Here is a 15,639-nt window from a genome sequence, read left to right as displayed (position 1 = left end):
CGGGGGGACACGGGGGGACACGGGGGGACACGGGGGGGGACAGAGGGAGGGGACAGAGGGAGGGGACACGGATCCAGCGGTGCGGGGCGACGGAGGGACACGGGGGGACACACGGATCCAGCGGTGCGGGTTGACAGAGGGACAGAGGGACACGGGGGGACACACGGATCCAGCGGTGCGGGGCGACAGAGGGACAGAGGGACACGGGGGGACACACGGATCCAGCGGTGCGGGGCGACAGAGGGACAGAGGGACACGGGGGGACACACGGATCCAGCGGTGCGGGGCGACAGAGGGACACGGAGCCCCCGCTGCGCTGCCGGTCCCGGTCCGGGAGCCCCAGCCCCGGGCACCGCCCCGGGCACCGCGCAGCACGGGGACGAACCGTGCCTGTGATCCCAAATCCATGCGCTCACACGGCACCGCTGCACCTCACGGATCCCAAATCCTCGGCGGGGATCACAACGGCAACACGGAACCAAAGTGTACAGACCAACACTGCCAATAGAAAGTTATGGTGCTAGAGAAAAATCACAGAAGACAAAATATAACACTTTATTAAAAATTAGTGTTCTATTTCCGTTTAATGCACTGGCAAAACACTTTAACCAACAGATAATTGATTAATTACTGCATTAACTAGGTACTTTATCTGTAAAACGGACCCTTAAAAGTTAGACATAAAAATAAAACAAAGATTGAATCTCTAAGAAAATAACTTGATCACAGAATGTCAGTTTAAACAAGATCAGCAATGATATTTGCTATCCTCTGGATAGAAAATATCATAAAAATCCTTTACTCTTAATGAACAATTTAAGTGTCAACCACCCTGTGAGGTAGGGGAGGGTCTTAACTACCATTCCATTAGATGAGAAGTGACACAGGTACAGAAAACAGCCTGCTGTCTGTCCCCGAGGGAGGGACAGAGCTGGAACAGGATTCGCCTCCCAGGCACACCTGAGCTCTCCAACAGCACAGCGGGGAAGGCGGCTGTGAAGACTGAATGCCAAGGATTGTCACAGGACACAACCTAACTGTGTAAGGCAGGGGCTGCTAGGCAGACCCATCCAGTTCAGGTACATTCACCACTGCTGCCTGGAGAGAATTCTGTCTGAAAATGAAAAACCTCGAGAAGAACAAAGTCAAACCAAGCCCACAGTAAGGACAAGGCTGGGCACGGATGGCAGGGAAAGGTTCCCATTCATTCCCTCAGTCTGCCAAGGCAGTGCCTGAACGCACAAAGGTTTGCCTAAATTTAGGAGTGAAGAGGACAGAGCCTTGTAAGAATGTCAGCTAATGTAGTTACAATTCACACCCTATAAGTGGGGCAAAAAGGCTCTTTTTTCTCCCAAAGGCTACTCCAAATTCCTGGGCACATCATTAATGCACCACTGGTGATGGTCTGTGTGGAAGCCAGTACAAGTGACAACTTGTTGCCTTTAAACTGCATCATCCTGCTCAGTGCTGCTGCTCCTGCACTACACCAGGCTGTAAACTCGTGCTCTAGAATGTCTAGAACATTCCTGTCAAAATAATTAATAGCCTTCAGTTACCTAAAGACTGATTAAGGTGAGAATACAAAGCATGTGTTACAACTCCAGTACTCAAAATGATCAGAACTGGGTGGGACAGAGACTGGACATGCCCAGGACATGATTTTGGGGCAAGGGACATTCAGTCCCAGACAAACAGAACTCAGGAGAAATGAAAAGGATCTCTGCACGTATTTTAAACACGCTCATAACTGCTGACTGTTCTTATTGATACTCCACATTCCACAAATACCAAGAGGATCCTCTGCACTTGATAAAAGATTCTCACAACCCAGATGGTTCTCAAAACTGTTTCCCAGGTTAATTAATCTAAATTCAAATCAGAAATTAATACTACTTGTTGGCTATGGGAAATAGGGAAAGGAAAACCAACTAAACCAAAACACAAGCTTTTCTCTGCTTCTTACAGTGTAATAATTCACAAGTTGGATCCATTTCATTAATGAATCCTGTGAGCACAGAAAGCCTCTGGAGTAGCACACAGATCCCACATTCTCTTTCACACACTCCTTCCCATACCTGTCCTCCCCAGAAAAAATAAATGCAAATATGACATTTTTCTGCTTATAACTTAAATGCAGTTTTGCAAGGCTATCAACATCACTTACTTATTCTGTTAACATTCACTACGATAGTAACAAGAAAAAAATAATATAAATCATTTGCCAAGAAACAGAAGTGCCACATGTGGATTTTAAATGGCATCAGCCTTTGTTACGAGACAGAAAAAGCACAAGATAATAACTTGAAGCTATTAAATGCAGCACAAAGACCCCACCACTGCAGCCTCTGCTGGTGCCTTCAAATTCAATAGCATCAGTGGAGGGAAAAAAAAAATTTAAAATCCACATCACACTCTAGCAGAACTAGTGAGAAATACCACCAAAATCTTTGTTGAATCTAATCTCAACAGCTGTATTTTTCCTGGCACAACAGAATAACCACCTGGAAAAACAAAACCTTAGAGAAAGCAATATAAAAGAAGTTGTTAGAAATATTGAGGTTTCAAGAGGCCTTTCACAACAAGGCAGGTGCACCCCTGTGCAATGCTGCTTCCTGAATGTGAGGAGAATGAAGTGAATCCTGCCACGTGTAGAGGCAAGAAAATCCTAAAGGTCTGCTAGTGTTTTCTTACTAACGGACAACAATTTAATTTTCAAAAACCTAAATGAGTGCAAATAATTTTTTGTTCCCTCCCCTGCTCCTGTTACTCCCAAACCATCTACATCTCAATTCCCCTTATGACCTCCCTGCATTAATTTGGGATTTTTTTTTTGTCAGGCTTTTGCAGTAATTTTCTTTAAATCTTATAGGCAGATTTGGCATGGGTCAAAGCAGTTCAGGACTGACCACTGTGGAATCTGGAGCTTCATGACCAAGTATGATATGGGAACACAAAGGCAGCTGTGGAACAAAGCTGACATATCCACGGCTCCCAGTGGGCAGCCAGCAGAAATAACCATGAATGACAGTGGCAAAACCAGAATCTGCTACCTACAGCTCAAACATACAAGCACACATTTAAAAATACAATAATGACTTTTCATACTAAATTTGAAACTGTTTTCAGAAATTTCCAAATTTGCAGAGCAGACTTGACTCCCAGCTCCGTAAGTGCCCTGTACAATTAGCACCTAGCCAAGCACTCAGAATAAAAGTGATTATTTCAGTCTAAAATCCAATATAAGCCACCTCTCTCCTGTGCCCAAAGCCTCCCGCAGTTCCATGTTAGAACAAGACTTTCACAGCTGTTTTTCTTCTTCAACTTCTACACTCTAGAAGGCATTTAGGACACAGAACTGGAATTCACGTGTTCTAGCCTTAGAAAACATTGTTTAGTCTGTACATCCCCAGTCACAGCAATTTCTCCCCCATCGCTTGAGAAATTTAACATTAAATAGCAATTTTGGGCCACAGGAGGAAACTAATGTAAAACCAATCCCCCAGATTACCCTTGTTTATATAAACAGGATTTCACTGTGACAAGCTTCAACCATGGCAACGCTGCCACAATCTGCTCAAGTTTGCTTACTTCAAGTTTCTTCCCTCACCATACTCCTTTCTCTCTCTCCCAGGACAAGTCATTACCTACACATTTACATTTTCAGAGATTTCCATTTTTTACATGGGGAGGTTGTTTGATGACTTGATTCTTACCACTTTGGAAGAGCTTGCCTTGGAATCAATGAGTTTTACAGACACTATCCTGGAACACAAACCTCTGCAGGTGTTCTGGGGACAGGGGTGGGAGAGCACAGGTGCAGCTGACTGGCCAGCCAAATGTTTCTCCTGGGGCTTATCCCATGTAGCGTCTGCCAAGAGCAGCCACATTCAAGTTCTCTCTTCAGTATCTCGATTTAATAACTGTAAGTTCCACTACACCAAGCCCTGAAAGGGGAGGTGTCTGGAAAGAGCTTTTCAAACCGCGCCACCTCACTCAGAAGAGCAGTGCTGCTCACGTCAAGGGGGGAAACCGGTAAGTCATTAGATAGGAAAGAGGAACCACAAACTGAGAACCAGTGTTCCAAATCCCCCCTCCCCAACAGGAAGAGGGGCCAGCCTGCAGGTAAAGCACAAGGTGCACAACTCACACCTCAGTTCTCCAAGCCCTTGGCATTTAGTGCTGCTTTGTGCACACAGATCCCCGTTTGCTTCTCTCGGGAGCCGAAACACCCAATGAAAATCAATGGCCAGAGTCCAAGGGATCCCTCCCTCCTGTCCAAGGACAAGGACACAGGCTGGAGCAGCCCCTGCTGCAGGGGGACACACTAGTGGCCGAGCTGGCGGTCGTCGTAGGTGCTGTATCTCTTGACGTGGATGCGGCGCACGCGGTCGCGCAGCTCGAAGCCCTCATCATCCTCGCTGTGCGAGGCCTGGCTCCGGCTGCGGCTTGTGGCCTCCAGCAGGGAGTTATCCGGGACACGGGGGGTCTCGTACAGTAGGACATTTAGTGTTTCCTCATAAATTCGAGCTTCAGGGAATTCCACCTACAAGAGACAGCACATGTCCTGTTCCTGATCCACCCAGGATAACGACTGGAACACACACCCACACGTGAAAAGGTACTGAGCCATAAACCAACACATTATAAAGAGAGTAAAACAATTGTCAATGAGCAAAATAGACAAATTCCTGGTAGAGGGCTACTCGCACCACCAGGTCACCTCCCTCGCCTGTTCTTTTAGATCGCAATACACTATCTCTGATTCTTAACATTGGGCCCTGCTAACCTCACCTGCACCGCTGCAAATTCAAAGTTAACTCCTGAAGTTAGAGAAACTCTGCAGACTCACCATGCTAATTGTGACCATTTCTAACCCGTAACATGGGCAGGTGAAGCTCCATTACCTTGGTTTGCTTCTTCTCCGTGGCGTACACGATGGAGGTGCAGCAGACCTCGGCCAGCTTGCGGCCCTGCCCGTAGAAGGACCAGCAGCAGATCTCGTCCCCGATCACATCCTTGATGAACAGCACTCTGCCGTTGAACCGCAGCGACAGCTTGTCAAACAGCTCGATGTTCTTCAGCAAGTTGTCATCCGAGTTACTGAAACACAGCAACAAAAGCAGGAACAGGGTTTTTCAAGCGGCCATCTCTGCCTGTTCCACCAGCTTTCAGCACTGATCCAACTGCAGAATACAAATAAGTAGTGACTCATTGCCGCATGCTGCCAAGAAAAGAGGGGTAATAGCCCATTCTGGATACAAATACACTGCTCTGACCCATGAGCAAACACACCAGCCTTTAGAGGTCAACTTATACAATTAATAAGGACAGCACAATGTCCCAAACCATTAAATCAACTATCCACGCTCAAGACTATCAAACCCCATCTCACTGCAGTTCTCTGGCTTGATGACAGCAAAAGTCCAGAGTCGGTGTGTGCTGGAAGGGCCACGTGCTCTGCACCCTGCACACCACAGACACATTGCCAGGGTGAATACATTATTTAGGAAACTAAGTTTTACTGACAGACATGCAATCTAGGGCCTTAATTACTATTCAAAGCAAGATACAGTTGTCAAAACCCAAAGCAGACCAAAAGAAGCCAAGTTAGGTCATCCATAACCATCTTCCACTCCCATAGTTAAACTTTCCCACTAAAGTGGGGGAAAAAAGAGGGACATACCTGGTGTAGGAGTATTTATTGTTGCTTCTGTTATAAAGCAGTTTAACAACAGGCTGTTGGGAGTGAGAGAAAAGCAGAAAAGGTAAGTTCTGTGTTTGAATACATTTAGCATAAATCCACAATTGGTAAGAGCAGTTACTTTCATTGATGACTCTATCAGTCTCTCCTCTTCCTTCGGAGAGGTGATAATAGGGATGCTGCAGACAGGTTCATACAAGTCTTTCTTGTCCTGTTTTAAAGGAGGAAGAAAGAGAGGAAATAAGAGAGAGAAATGCTAAAGCTGACACTGCTGCTGCTGCCTCCTTCAGCCCCTCCAGCCATGTTCCCAAATGCTGTGATGCACAGGAAAAGCTCTGGGTTGCTACAGTAACCACACAGCTTACCTTGATCTGCAACCCAGAATCACAGCAGAGATTTCTTATCCCCGGAAGGCAGCAGTAATTGAAATATTGGGATGCAGGTGGACGTCCTCAGCTATAGCAAGGACAAGGTCTAGTCATATTTGGTTTAAGTGGGTTTATTATTCCATCTTTTCTCGAAGAAAAGGATAGGAGGAGTTTGCAGCAGTTTTAATCAACTCAAATCACTGCATAGAAGAGCATCAACCACAGTGAACCGAACACTTGGCAGAACAGGATGTCACCAACATCCCTCAGGTTGTCAGCCCTCAGGACACAGAGCAACAACCAGGTGTGGGCAGGACAGGCCATGCCCCCAGATCCCTCAGGCAGCACAGGCTGTGTCCCCAGATCCCTCACTATTTACTAAATAATATTTTAAAATACCTTGTACACCTCAGACTTGGTGCCATCTCTAAGGCCATGAAATAATCTCTCTAGTCGTCTTATGTAAATTTGATAAGCAAAACATCCATGAAACACTTCACAGGCTACTTCTGTTCTTACCTGCAGGGCTGCTTGGCACATGTCCACTAAGCCCTGGATGAGATAGTACTTGGCTTCTGCCATCAACTCTTTGATCTCCTGCCTGTGTTTTGGAAGTGCGATGGTGTCATCTCTGAGATAGTTTAAAATTGTTCCAAAGTGCTTCCCACAACGGTCTATAAGGATCCAGCCTGAAAAATAACCAACACATTTCAGTTACCTCAACACCAGAGGCCAGAGAAAGCTCCCTGGAGAGATTAAACAACGCTGAGGTTTCCTGAAGCTGCTCAGGACACTGCTCCCATTTCACCCAGTGGAAGTCTCTACTGACTTAGAGCAAACTGAAGCTGGTTCCAGAACAGAACCTGACAGTGGAGTCCCTTTGGTACTGCCCAGATGTTCCCACTGCTTTCCAGCACCCCAAAAGCAAAGCCCTAAGCTAAAACCACTCAGCTTCTAGCACAACACACTGAGATTGCTGCAGGAACCCAGCTGCAGTGCTACACTGTGATGCTGGGCAGTCAGAAACTTCTGAGAGCCAGTGAAGGACTGGAAGAGAGAATTCACCAATGTTTGCAACAAGTAGATTTGGGTAAGTTCTGTGGCCTAACAAGGAGGATTTGGCAGTTCTCCAAACACATCTTCTGCTGCTGTTTGGAGTTAAAGAGAGAGGAGTGTTCTGAAGATGCCAAATGGCAGACCAGCCCCAGTGTGGGGGAAAAAGCCCTTCTAGTCCCCAAACAGGGGCAAAGAACAGGACAGACAGATCAGGAGGAAGCACAGAGGGGATGAAGCAGAGGAAACATTAGCAACCAGACAAATTCTTGCAATTTTACAAAATCCCTGAAGTCACACTCCCTACGGAAACAGGATGTCTGATTGCTGCCAAACAATAGCAGTGTAGGATGCACACAGGCACAAGGCTTAGTACAGTGCCAAACCCTTTCCCATAATGTGGAAGGCAAGAAAAAAGGTGTTATTTTGGAATCTAGGTACAGAAAATAACCTAGGAAAGTAAGCTAAACCCCTGCTGGACCCTCCAGCTAGAGCTATCAGAACATGACCCTTGTTTTGCATTCAGGCTGAGGCTCTTACATAAAACTGCCTGTTCTGCCCTTTATAATGTATCAGGGATTTAAAATACCCTGTGTCCAGCTGGAGGTGACACACTGCCTGACTGATCCCTAAACACTGTCAGGGCACCATGAGCCACGACTGCAATATGCTGCTCAGGAGAAGAAAAAATTTTTCAACAAAGCAAGGCAGTCTATTCCGAGCCTTAAAGCTGAAAGCTGCACGTCCCTCCCCACGTGCGCAGTTCGAATAATGCCTCTCCTCGATGTGACAGAAATGACAGCTCACAGACTGTCTGTTCACAACACCACCAACCTGCTCACCAGCTGTGAGGGCAGCGAAGAGGACCAGTCCTTCCCCAGTTCATCTGGGTAACATAAAACCGTATTTCTATAAAGCCAAAGGACTGCTAGCACCAACGGGACTCGGCTGCTTAATGTTCCAAGTTATTTTTGGCATATATTGCTCCCTACATCCTTAACGGAGTAAAACTACCACCAAAGCCCAGCTGTTTTACAAAACTGTCAACACTAAAAGCTGTTCCCTTACCTTCCTTGTCGGTGAGCACCTCCATCCTGCCGCTGAACATGGCCTTGAGCATGGTGTCGTGCCTGGTGAGCACCTGCACCGTGGTGTAGTACAGGGAGCCCCCGACGTTGAGGCGCACGTACTTGTTCCCCAGGCTGCTGCCCTTGAGCCCGCCGGCCTTGGGCTTGTGCCCCGCGGCCGGACACAGGGCGCTGCCCAGGCACGTGTCCCCCGACATGTCCTTCTGGAGGTAGATGACCACCCTGCAGCGCGTGGGCCGGGCCGGCCCCGCCGTGGTGCCGCGGTCACGCCTCAGCGGGCCAGAACGGTGGGGCAGGAGCCGGCATCACCTCGGGGTCAGCACAGCCCGGGGTCAGCACGGCATCCCACAGCCACTCCACACACAGACGTGGACGTCACCCTGCGGAAGAGGCACTTCCTAAGGACACAACTACACACATCCTGGCAAAACACAATTCAGCCATTTTTCAGACAATTCATGCAGCCAAGTTATCTCTGCGTCACATTTCTGAGGCACATGAATCTCTCCCGACTTCCTGTTATTGTATCTCCAGCCAACACTGCACACACCACACAGCACTGAGGGCCAGGCTCCAACGCTGCTGCAATTCAGCTCCCCCTCGGCTTCCCAACAGAACCCAACTCTGAGCGCAACTGAAACACCCTGGAAGAGCTTCCTGCCCCTCCTTCAGCTGGGGTGTGCATACCCCTGAGCAGGGTTTGTTGGCGCTGGTTTGACTTTTAACTGGAGACACAAATGTCTCTTCAAATGCCTCAGCACTGAAAAGCTGGATCACAAGGTTCTATTTTCTGGTAACTCCTCTCATTCAAAACTCTCCTTTGTCCATTCTGGAGCCCTGACCAGGGAACATAGTTTTAATATGAAAAAACATTCCCCACCACGTACACCACTTTGTCCCTGATGTCCTGCCTTGTTTTAAACCCTCAAACCCCCTTTTCAGAAGAGGAGCATGCTTGTAACAGCAGCCAGACCGAACCTGTGAGGAGACAGGAATCCAGCCTGTCCGACCGAACTCCTCAGAAGAGTTCTGGGTCAGTTCCGTCCCTTCGGGCAGCTTCTCACTGCTCTGACCCAAGGACGAAGCTAAACACGAGCAGAACCCCCTGCCCAGCCAGCACAGGCAGGAGCCAACGCCAGTCCTGTAACTGCTCACTGAGGAGCTGTGAGGCCTCTGCTGTAAACACCCAGGAGACCTTTAATTACCCCCTTTGACACGACCGAAAATTCTCCACATCCCTTCCCGTCCCTTCCTTCCTGCCCCGCGTGGGAGGCAGGAGGGGCTGCGGAACAATGGCCCCGCATCGAGACCCGCGCTGGGACCGGCCCCTGCTCAGCACCGCCGGGAAAAGGAGGGACCCGAACGGTCGGGGGGAACCCGGGGGAGAACGGGAACGCGCCCCACAGCCCGGGCAGGCGCCCGGACCCGCGCGGGTCCCACGGAGCGGCCCGCGGGCCCTGCCCTGCCCTGCCGCGGCTGCACGCCGGGCACAGCCCAGGCCACGGCCCCGCTCCGCCCGAGCCCCGCGCACCGGGAACGGCGGCTCGGCCCGGGACAGGTTCCGTCTGCCCTGGCCACCGGGGAAGCGAACAGAGGCGGCCCCGCACACGGCTCGGCTCGGCCCGGCCCCGCTCACAGCCCCGCACAGCACCCGGCTTCACTCACCCGCGGCCGCCCCTCAGCCCCGGCCCGGCCAGCGCCCGGCCCGCCCCGCCCCGGGAACCGCCGGCCCGGAAGAGCTTCCCCGGCTCCCGACGGGCCCCGCGGTGCGGCGGAGGCGGGGCCGGGCCGGGCGGGGCCGGAGGAGCGGCAGCCCCGCGGTGCCGGTGCCGGTGGCGGTCCCGGTCCGCTGCGCTGGCCATGGCGCAGGCGGCGCTGGGCGCGGCGGGGCTGCACTTTGACGAGCTGAACAAGCTGCGGGTGCTGGAGCCCGAGGTGGCGGCGCAGACGGCGCAGCTCCGTGAGGAGTGCCGGGCCTTCGTGGACAGTGAGTGCCGAGGGGCCGGGCCGGGCACCGAGCGCCGATCGGCTCCCGGACACCTCAGGCCTTTTCTCGTCCCTTTCGTCTGATTCCGCACAAATCTTAAAACGTGGCTGTTTACAGTAAACATAAAGCTGCATCTAAAAACGCTACCACAAAGCAGGAGCATTAGATCTCTTTAGGGCAGCTCTGGGTATCACTTGACGATTTTTTTCTTTACAGAAACAGCAGAATTTCAGAAAATAGTCGGCAGCTTGATTGAGCTCGTTGACCAACTGGCCAAAGCTGCAGAAAGTGAGAAGATGAAGGTACTGTGCAGTTAATTCATGGCTTCTCGTGTGCGCTGTCGTGTGTGGGCCTCTCTATCCCTCCCTCCCTTTACAGCAGAAGTAACGATTCTCTGTCAGCATCCTGCTGGCATTCCTCTGGGACTAACTGGGCCTTTAAAATTGATACTAATTGATAAAATTAATTGGTAGTAATGAATTAATGAAGCCTATGACAGTGTCACATTACTCCCACATGTACCAGTCCTGCTCTCCCTGCTTGTCTATGTTTCTGCACAGAATATGTGTTTTTAAATCATTCCATCTTAGTAGGACTTGTCCTCCAGAGACAGGAGAGGCCCCTGGTAGCCAGAGCTTGTCTGGCTGTGAGACCAGAGCCCAGTTTGTGTGTCCAGAGGAGTCACTAACTTTGTTCCTCGAGTTTGAGGGAAGCCCCAGAGGCCTCACCCTGCCCAGCCCCGCAGGGACTGGGGCCAGTCCCACCAAGCCCTCAGGAGCACAGTATCACCCTCCCTTATTGCTGGCAGGGCTGAAAGGCCTCGCAGTCAGCCTGCTGGGAGGAAGAGGGGCTAAAGGAGTTAAGCAAAAAAACCCCCCCACATCCCTGCCCTCTCCTGCCAGGCCATCGGGGCACGGAACCTCCTGAAGTCAATCGCAAAGCAGAGGGAGGCTCAGGAGCAGCAGCTCCAGGCTTTGATAGCTGAGAAAAAGATGCAGCTGGAAAGGTGAGTTTGTGTTCAGTGCTCTGGGGAGTTGTGCAGGCTGGGAAGGCTCAGGGCGGACACAGGGCTGACCACCTGTGCTGGCTGTGGGACCCTCAGCTGGTTCAGACAGTCCTACCTGCAGCAAAGGTGTGTCCTGCCCAGAGCACATGTGAACAATGCCACAGGCCTGGAGTTACCTTCAGGCCCTGCAGTGAACCAAAGAAGGTTCATCCCTGAGGACTTCAGGGCTGAGCAGAGGCAGCACAAACTGGGGCAGTGCAGAACCGAAAGACACCTGCAACAGCCTCGTGTCTGGCTGCTGAAGGCCCTTTAGAGCTGCTCAGTGTGACTCAGGCAGCTGCTGCTCAGGTGACTCACACAGGGAGCCCAGCTCCCTTCCCACACCCCGGGGGCCTGCCCTGACCCACCTCACACAGGGTGGGGGTCCTGGGACCCTCTGTTTTGTCTTGCAGGTACCGGATTGAGTACGAGACTCTCTGCAAAATTGAAGCAGACCAGAATGAATTCATTGACCAGTTCATTTTCCAGAAATAGAGGATTTTAAGATAAAAACCAGCTCACATGGAAACTTGACCATTCCAGAATCTTGAGAATTTCAGAAATATGCAATTTCCACTGTGCAGGAGTGCAGATGTTTTGTACAATGGAGGGGGCTGTACCTCGGTGTGAATGTACCGTGGCAATAAGGAGGGCTGACAGCTCACAGCTGCACAGACTGTTCTGGCCTTTGATTTTATACCAGTTTTGTACAGTCAGTAGTTCTAATTCAAATTACAGTTGAATTAATGCTACTGGTGCTTTGTTGTGTCTTTTTGAACTCTACAGCTCTTTCATAGAAATCAGAAAATAAATTATTGTTCTCAGACTTGTCTGGCTGTACCAGAATTGTTTCTGCTCTGTTACTTTTCATGTAAGGGTTTACACACAAGCAGCAGTATTGGATCTATATTGCCTACGTTACTTTTTCTGTAGAATTACAGAAAAAAGACAGAAATGTATGATTTCCAGAACGGATCAATCACAGACACAAAAAAGCAGAAACTATGTGAGAATTAAGAGCTTTGAACTGTTCCTGAGGAATGTCCATTCAGGACTGTCATAATATGAGAGCTGAATCCTTCCATGGGCATTATTAGGATGGAACACCAGACTGATGAGAGAAACCATTCCAAGGGTCAGTGACACCAGGAGTGCATAAACTATATAAAAACTACAAACAAATGTGAACTCAAGCTTCATGTTGAAGTGCAAATAGATGCATTTTGTGTATGTCTTTAGCACTTCAGTATGGAAATGTTGCCCTTTCCAAAGCCTGAGGAAGGCTTAAGCCTTACACAGTGAAGTCTAAAATGTACCAGCAGTGCCTGAGCAGCTTCACAGGGCCTGTAACCTCACCAGGCTCCAGATCAAAACCAGCCTCAACCACAGAACTTCTATCCACAGTTGTAACTTATGCATGGATTTACTCTGTGAACTCTCTACCATCTTGTGGTCGCTGCAAGTTCCTTCAGCCATTGCCTGAAGAAGACTGAATGCAGTTTAATGCGTTTAGTTATTTATTTCTATACCAGAAGTGATTTTAGGGAAGAAAGAAATTTCCAACTCCTTGTTTACAATTCCTGAAGTACTTCAGAATCCTCTAGGCAGTACTCCTAATTGTCAAAGGTAACTTTAAGCATTCATAAATCCAGATTTTGGCACATTTATCATTGATCAGACATTTATAATTAATCAAAATGAAGCAGAGCAAAAGTAGTGGAAATTTTAAAGGAAGGGGTGAGGAAGTTAAGAATCATGGTATGATTTGAAATGCTTCAGAAGAACAGCTTTGCAAATCTGTGTGGAATGCGTTGGGGACTCTTCAGAATATGCTGTTGGAAGACAGATTTTCTACTTAAGTGGTTTCCAAACAGTCATCTTGGAAAAAGGGACCTTGGAAGAACAGTATCAGCGGCAGAGTGTGAGTGAGTGTGTGTGGGTGTGTGTGAGTGTGTCCCCTCACAGAGTTACACATCAAAGGGTTAAAAGTCCATTTTCCTGGTAGAGAGGCCCCGCACAGACCCGACCCCAGGCTGGCCCAGGCCCCTGCCAGAGCTGTTTGTGGTTGAAGCAGGGCTGTGCACTCAAACCAATTCCCTTTTTCCTTGCAGCAGTCAGTGCTCTGGGAAGAGCTGCTGCAGCCAACGAGGGAGATGTTTGTCCCAGAGGACTCCACCAGCGTAGGGTCGGAACCAAATGCAGTCCAGGTGTGGTGTGAACGACTTCCAGAGCCGGCTACTTCCTTTTCCTCTTCTCCACGTGTTTGTAGTGAGGGTTGCAGAGCATGGTGAACAGGAGCAGCAGTGGGATCAGCAGGTACGGCAGGTAGATGGAGAGCAGCACAAGGCGCTCACGCAGCGACTGAGGGCCCGCGTGCTCCGACCTGGAGAAGTCGTGGAACAGGATGTGGGCCAGGATGGCAAACAGAGTGGTGGCTACATGGGTGGAGTAGATAATGGCAGGAGTCCTGATCCATCTGCAGCCACCTGTACAGAAGCAAAGAGGAAACAATATTTAAGTATTCTGAAACAACCAGAATTCCGAGGCTTGTGACAGAACACTGACCGCTGCCTCTCTGCCAGGGTAAGCCATCACTCAGATTGAACAGGGAGCGGAACAAAACCTCAGTACTAGTAGGAACCAAGGAAATTCTCTCCCTTGATGGAAATTTAGAACAAAGCGGTAATCCTGAAGTTTTAAAGTAACAAAATGAGTATTCAGGCTTGACCCAGACCTTTAGCTGCCCTGGAAATTTGCCAGATGTCAAACACTGATGGTGGTTACACAAATGGCTGCACCTGACAAGGGCCTATAGGCATGAGGTTTTGTTTCTGACAAACTTTACTCTGTGCTGCTTTTTTAGGGAAAACACTCATGTGGGCCATGGCAGCCCAGCCCTCCACAGTACATCCTTCAAACCCCCTAAGCCTGATATAGAAGCATTCTCGGCAGCAGCAGCAGGCGTCCTGCAGAAGTGCCCCCAGGACATGCCCTCAGTCCCTGTGGTTTCCCCCCACCTTTCAGGAAGGCGTATGCAGCGACGGGGAAGAACGGCAGCTGGAGAAAGGCTTCGCAGTAGATGAACGCCTTGAACCACTCTGGGGGCTGCAGCATCATGGGGTCCCTGAAGGAAGTTGCATACTGCTGCAACAGGTCTGTCAGCTGGAAAAACCCAAAACAGAGTCAGTCACTGAGCATCAACCACAGCAGGGCAAAGCTCGTGATTCTCGATGGGATGAAGCCACCAGGGTGTGAGCCCCCAGTCCCGAGCGGGGCTGCTGCAGGGGAACAGCTCAGTGCCAGGATGTGGGCCCAGCGAGTTGCAATTAGTGACAGAAATGTAAACTCCAGCATGGCTTTACATTGGACTTTGAACGGAGAGATATGCAGAGATCTGCTGGTTAACTATTAATTGAAAATGGTTCCTATATTGGAGTAATCCTACAGGCAATTCCAATGACAAAAAACAAATCACCAGTTGTAAAGCTCAAACAGGAGGTGACAGCCGACCTCACCCTGACGATGAGGGCTGAACTAATTATCTGTCATCCAACTGTTATTTTAATTGATTTTATGATGTTTATTGTCTTCTATGATTTTGTTCAAAACCCAGCAAACCAGAGATTTTTACTAATAATTTGGCTGCTGGCATGCCTGCTCCTGCAGCGGCAACAATTCCCTGCTGCGTTTTTGGAAGGAATTTGAGGAAAACTCGGGATCGGAGAATGCCCGGGGCTGCAGAAGGCACGTCTGGGGCACGTGGCGCCGGCCCCGCGCTGCCGCAGCCTCGGGGCGCCGGTGCCTCGGGCGACAGCGGGACAGCGAGGCCATTCCAACAGAAAGGATGTCCTTGTGGCACTTGTGAAACACCACAGCCCGCACTGGGCAGGGGAACAGCCCCGCCGCCCGTTCCCGGGGAGAGCAGTGACCCCGCATCAGTTCCCCGGAGCTCTCCCTGGGACGGGGGCGCGGAGCCGCCGCCGCATCCCAGCCCCAGCTTCGAGAAGCAGCACCAGTCACAGCCGCCGAAGGCGCGGATGAAGCATGCCGCTCCCATTCCCGTTCCCGTTCTCGTTCCCATTTCCATTCCCGCTCCCGCTCCTCCCCAATGAATGACCCGGCTGTGACTCATCCCGTGGGCCCCAGCACCGCTTCGCTTCCAGACGCTCTGTCACACACATTCACTGCAGTTTCTCTCCCCCCCCCGATGTCTCCACACACGAGATTCGGCGAAGGCCGCCCCCGGACCCATCAAACCGGCGGACGCCCCGCACGCATTCGCGGAACGAGCCCCGGCCCGACCCCCGGCCCCACTCACGGCCCGCGGCACGATCCCGGCGGGCAGCAGCGGCTGGAGGTCGATGAGCGCCGTGATCGGGATGTGCGAGAGGAAATAG

The 15,639-nt window shown here is 50.3% G+C and overlaps 3 protein-coding genes across 5 annotated transcripts; 1 reads left to right on the top strand and 2 right to left on the bottom strand.

Moving 5' to 3' along the window:
- Nucleotides 1-531: 531 nt before the first annotated feature.
- On the bottom strand, nt 532-9,924 carry TNFAIP1 (TNF alpha induced protein 1). 3 transcript variants are annotated; one of them, XM_042026509.1, is made up of 7 exons: nt 9,876-9,924; nt 8,191-8,590; nt 6,589-6,758; nt 5,823-5,912; nt 5,684-5,736; nt 4,905-5,100; nt 532-4,543 (listed from the first exon to the last, which is right to left on the bottom strand). In XM_042026509.1, the coding sequence occupies exons 2-7, from the start codon at nt 8,405-8,407 to the stop codon at nt 4,325-4,327; spliced, it is 945 nt and encodes a 314-aa protein (XP_041882443.1). In that variant the 5' UTR covers nt 8,408-8,590; nt 9,876-9,924; the 3' UTR covers nt 532-4,324. The 3 variants fall into 3 exon arrangements, with proteins under 3 accessions (XP_041882443.1, XP_041882442.1, XP_041882444.1); XM_042026508.1 differs by having other exon boundaries at nt 8,191-8,631; nt 9,876-9,891; XM_042026510.1 differs by lacking the exon at nt 5,823-5,912 and having other exon boundaries at nt 8,191-8,631; nt 9,876-9,894.
- A 68-nt stretch (nt 9,925-9,992) lies between these two features.
- IFT20 (intraflagellar transport 20) lies at nt 9,993-12,068 on the top strand. The gene is made up of 4 exons (XM_042026507.1): nt 9,993-10,197; nt 10,414-10,499; nt 11,100-11,203; nt 11,656-12,068. Exons 1-4 carry the CDS (start codon nt 10,071-10,073, stop codon nt 11,735-11,737), a joined length of 399 nt encoding a protein of 132 aa, XP_041882441.1. The 5' UTR covers nt 9,993-10,070; the 3' UTR covers nt 11,738-12,068.
- Nucleotides 12,069-12,741: 673 nt separating this feature from the next.
- TMEM97 (transmembrane protein 97) lies at nt 12,742-15,635 on the bottom strand (the record flags this gene model as incomplete). The annotated part of the gene is made up of 3 exons (XM_042026600.1): nt 12,742-13,728; nt 14,260-14,404; nt 15,561-15,635. Coding segments are annotated over 3 exons (471 nt in total), but the record flags the coding sequence as incomplete, so codon positions are not given.
- Nucleotides 15,636-15,639: the final 4 nt, after the last annotated feature.

This window comes from Corvus kubaryi, unplaced genomic scaffold (genome assembly GCF_017639235.1).
Source record: "Corvus kubaryi isolate FWS band 111438036 unplaced genomic scaffold, C.kubaryi_AGA036_p1.0 37284, whole genome shotgun sequence".
Taxonomy (NCBI): domain Eukaryota; kingdom Metazoa; phylum Chordata; class Aves; order Passeriformes; family Corvidae; genus Corvus; species Corvus kubaryi.
The sequence above is the reverse complement of the archived record's forward strand: the minus strand, read 5'-3'. Positions and strand labels throughout refer to the sequence as shown.

Bases quoted from the DNA above. Each gene is read 5' to 3' on its own strand.
- TNFAIP1 (XM_042026509.1), bottom strand. From the start codon at position 8,407: ATGTCGGGGGACACGTGCCTGGGCAGCGCCCTGTGTCCGGCCGCGGGG. The intron at 6,759-8,190 runs GTAAGGGAACAG...GTTATTTTTCAG, and splicing joins GGTGCTCACCGACAAGGAAG to GCTGGATCCTTATAGACCGT. The intron at 5,737-5,822 runs GTAACTGCTCTT...CACTCCCAACAG, and splicing joins TGATAGAGTCATCAATGAAA to CCTGTTGTTAAACTGCTTTA.
- IFT20 (XM_042026507.1), top strand. From the start codon at position 10,071: ATGGCGCAGGCGGCGCTGGGCGCGGCGGGGCTGCACTTTGACGAGCTG. The intron at 10,500-11,099 runs GTACTGTGCAGT...CTCTCCTGCCAG, and splicing joins CAGAAAGTGAGAAGATGAAG to GCCATCGGGGCACGGAACCT. The intron at 11,204-11,655 runs GTGAGTTTGTGT...TTTGTCTTGCAG, and splicing joins AAAAAGATGCAGCTGGAAAG to GTACCGGATTGAGTACGAGA.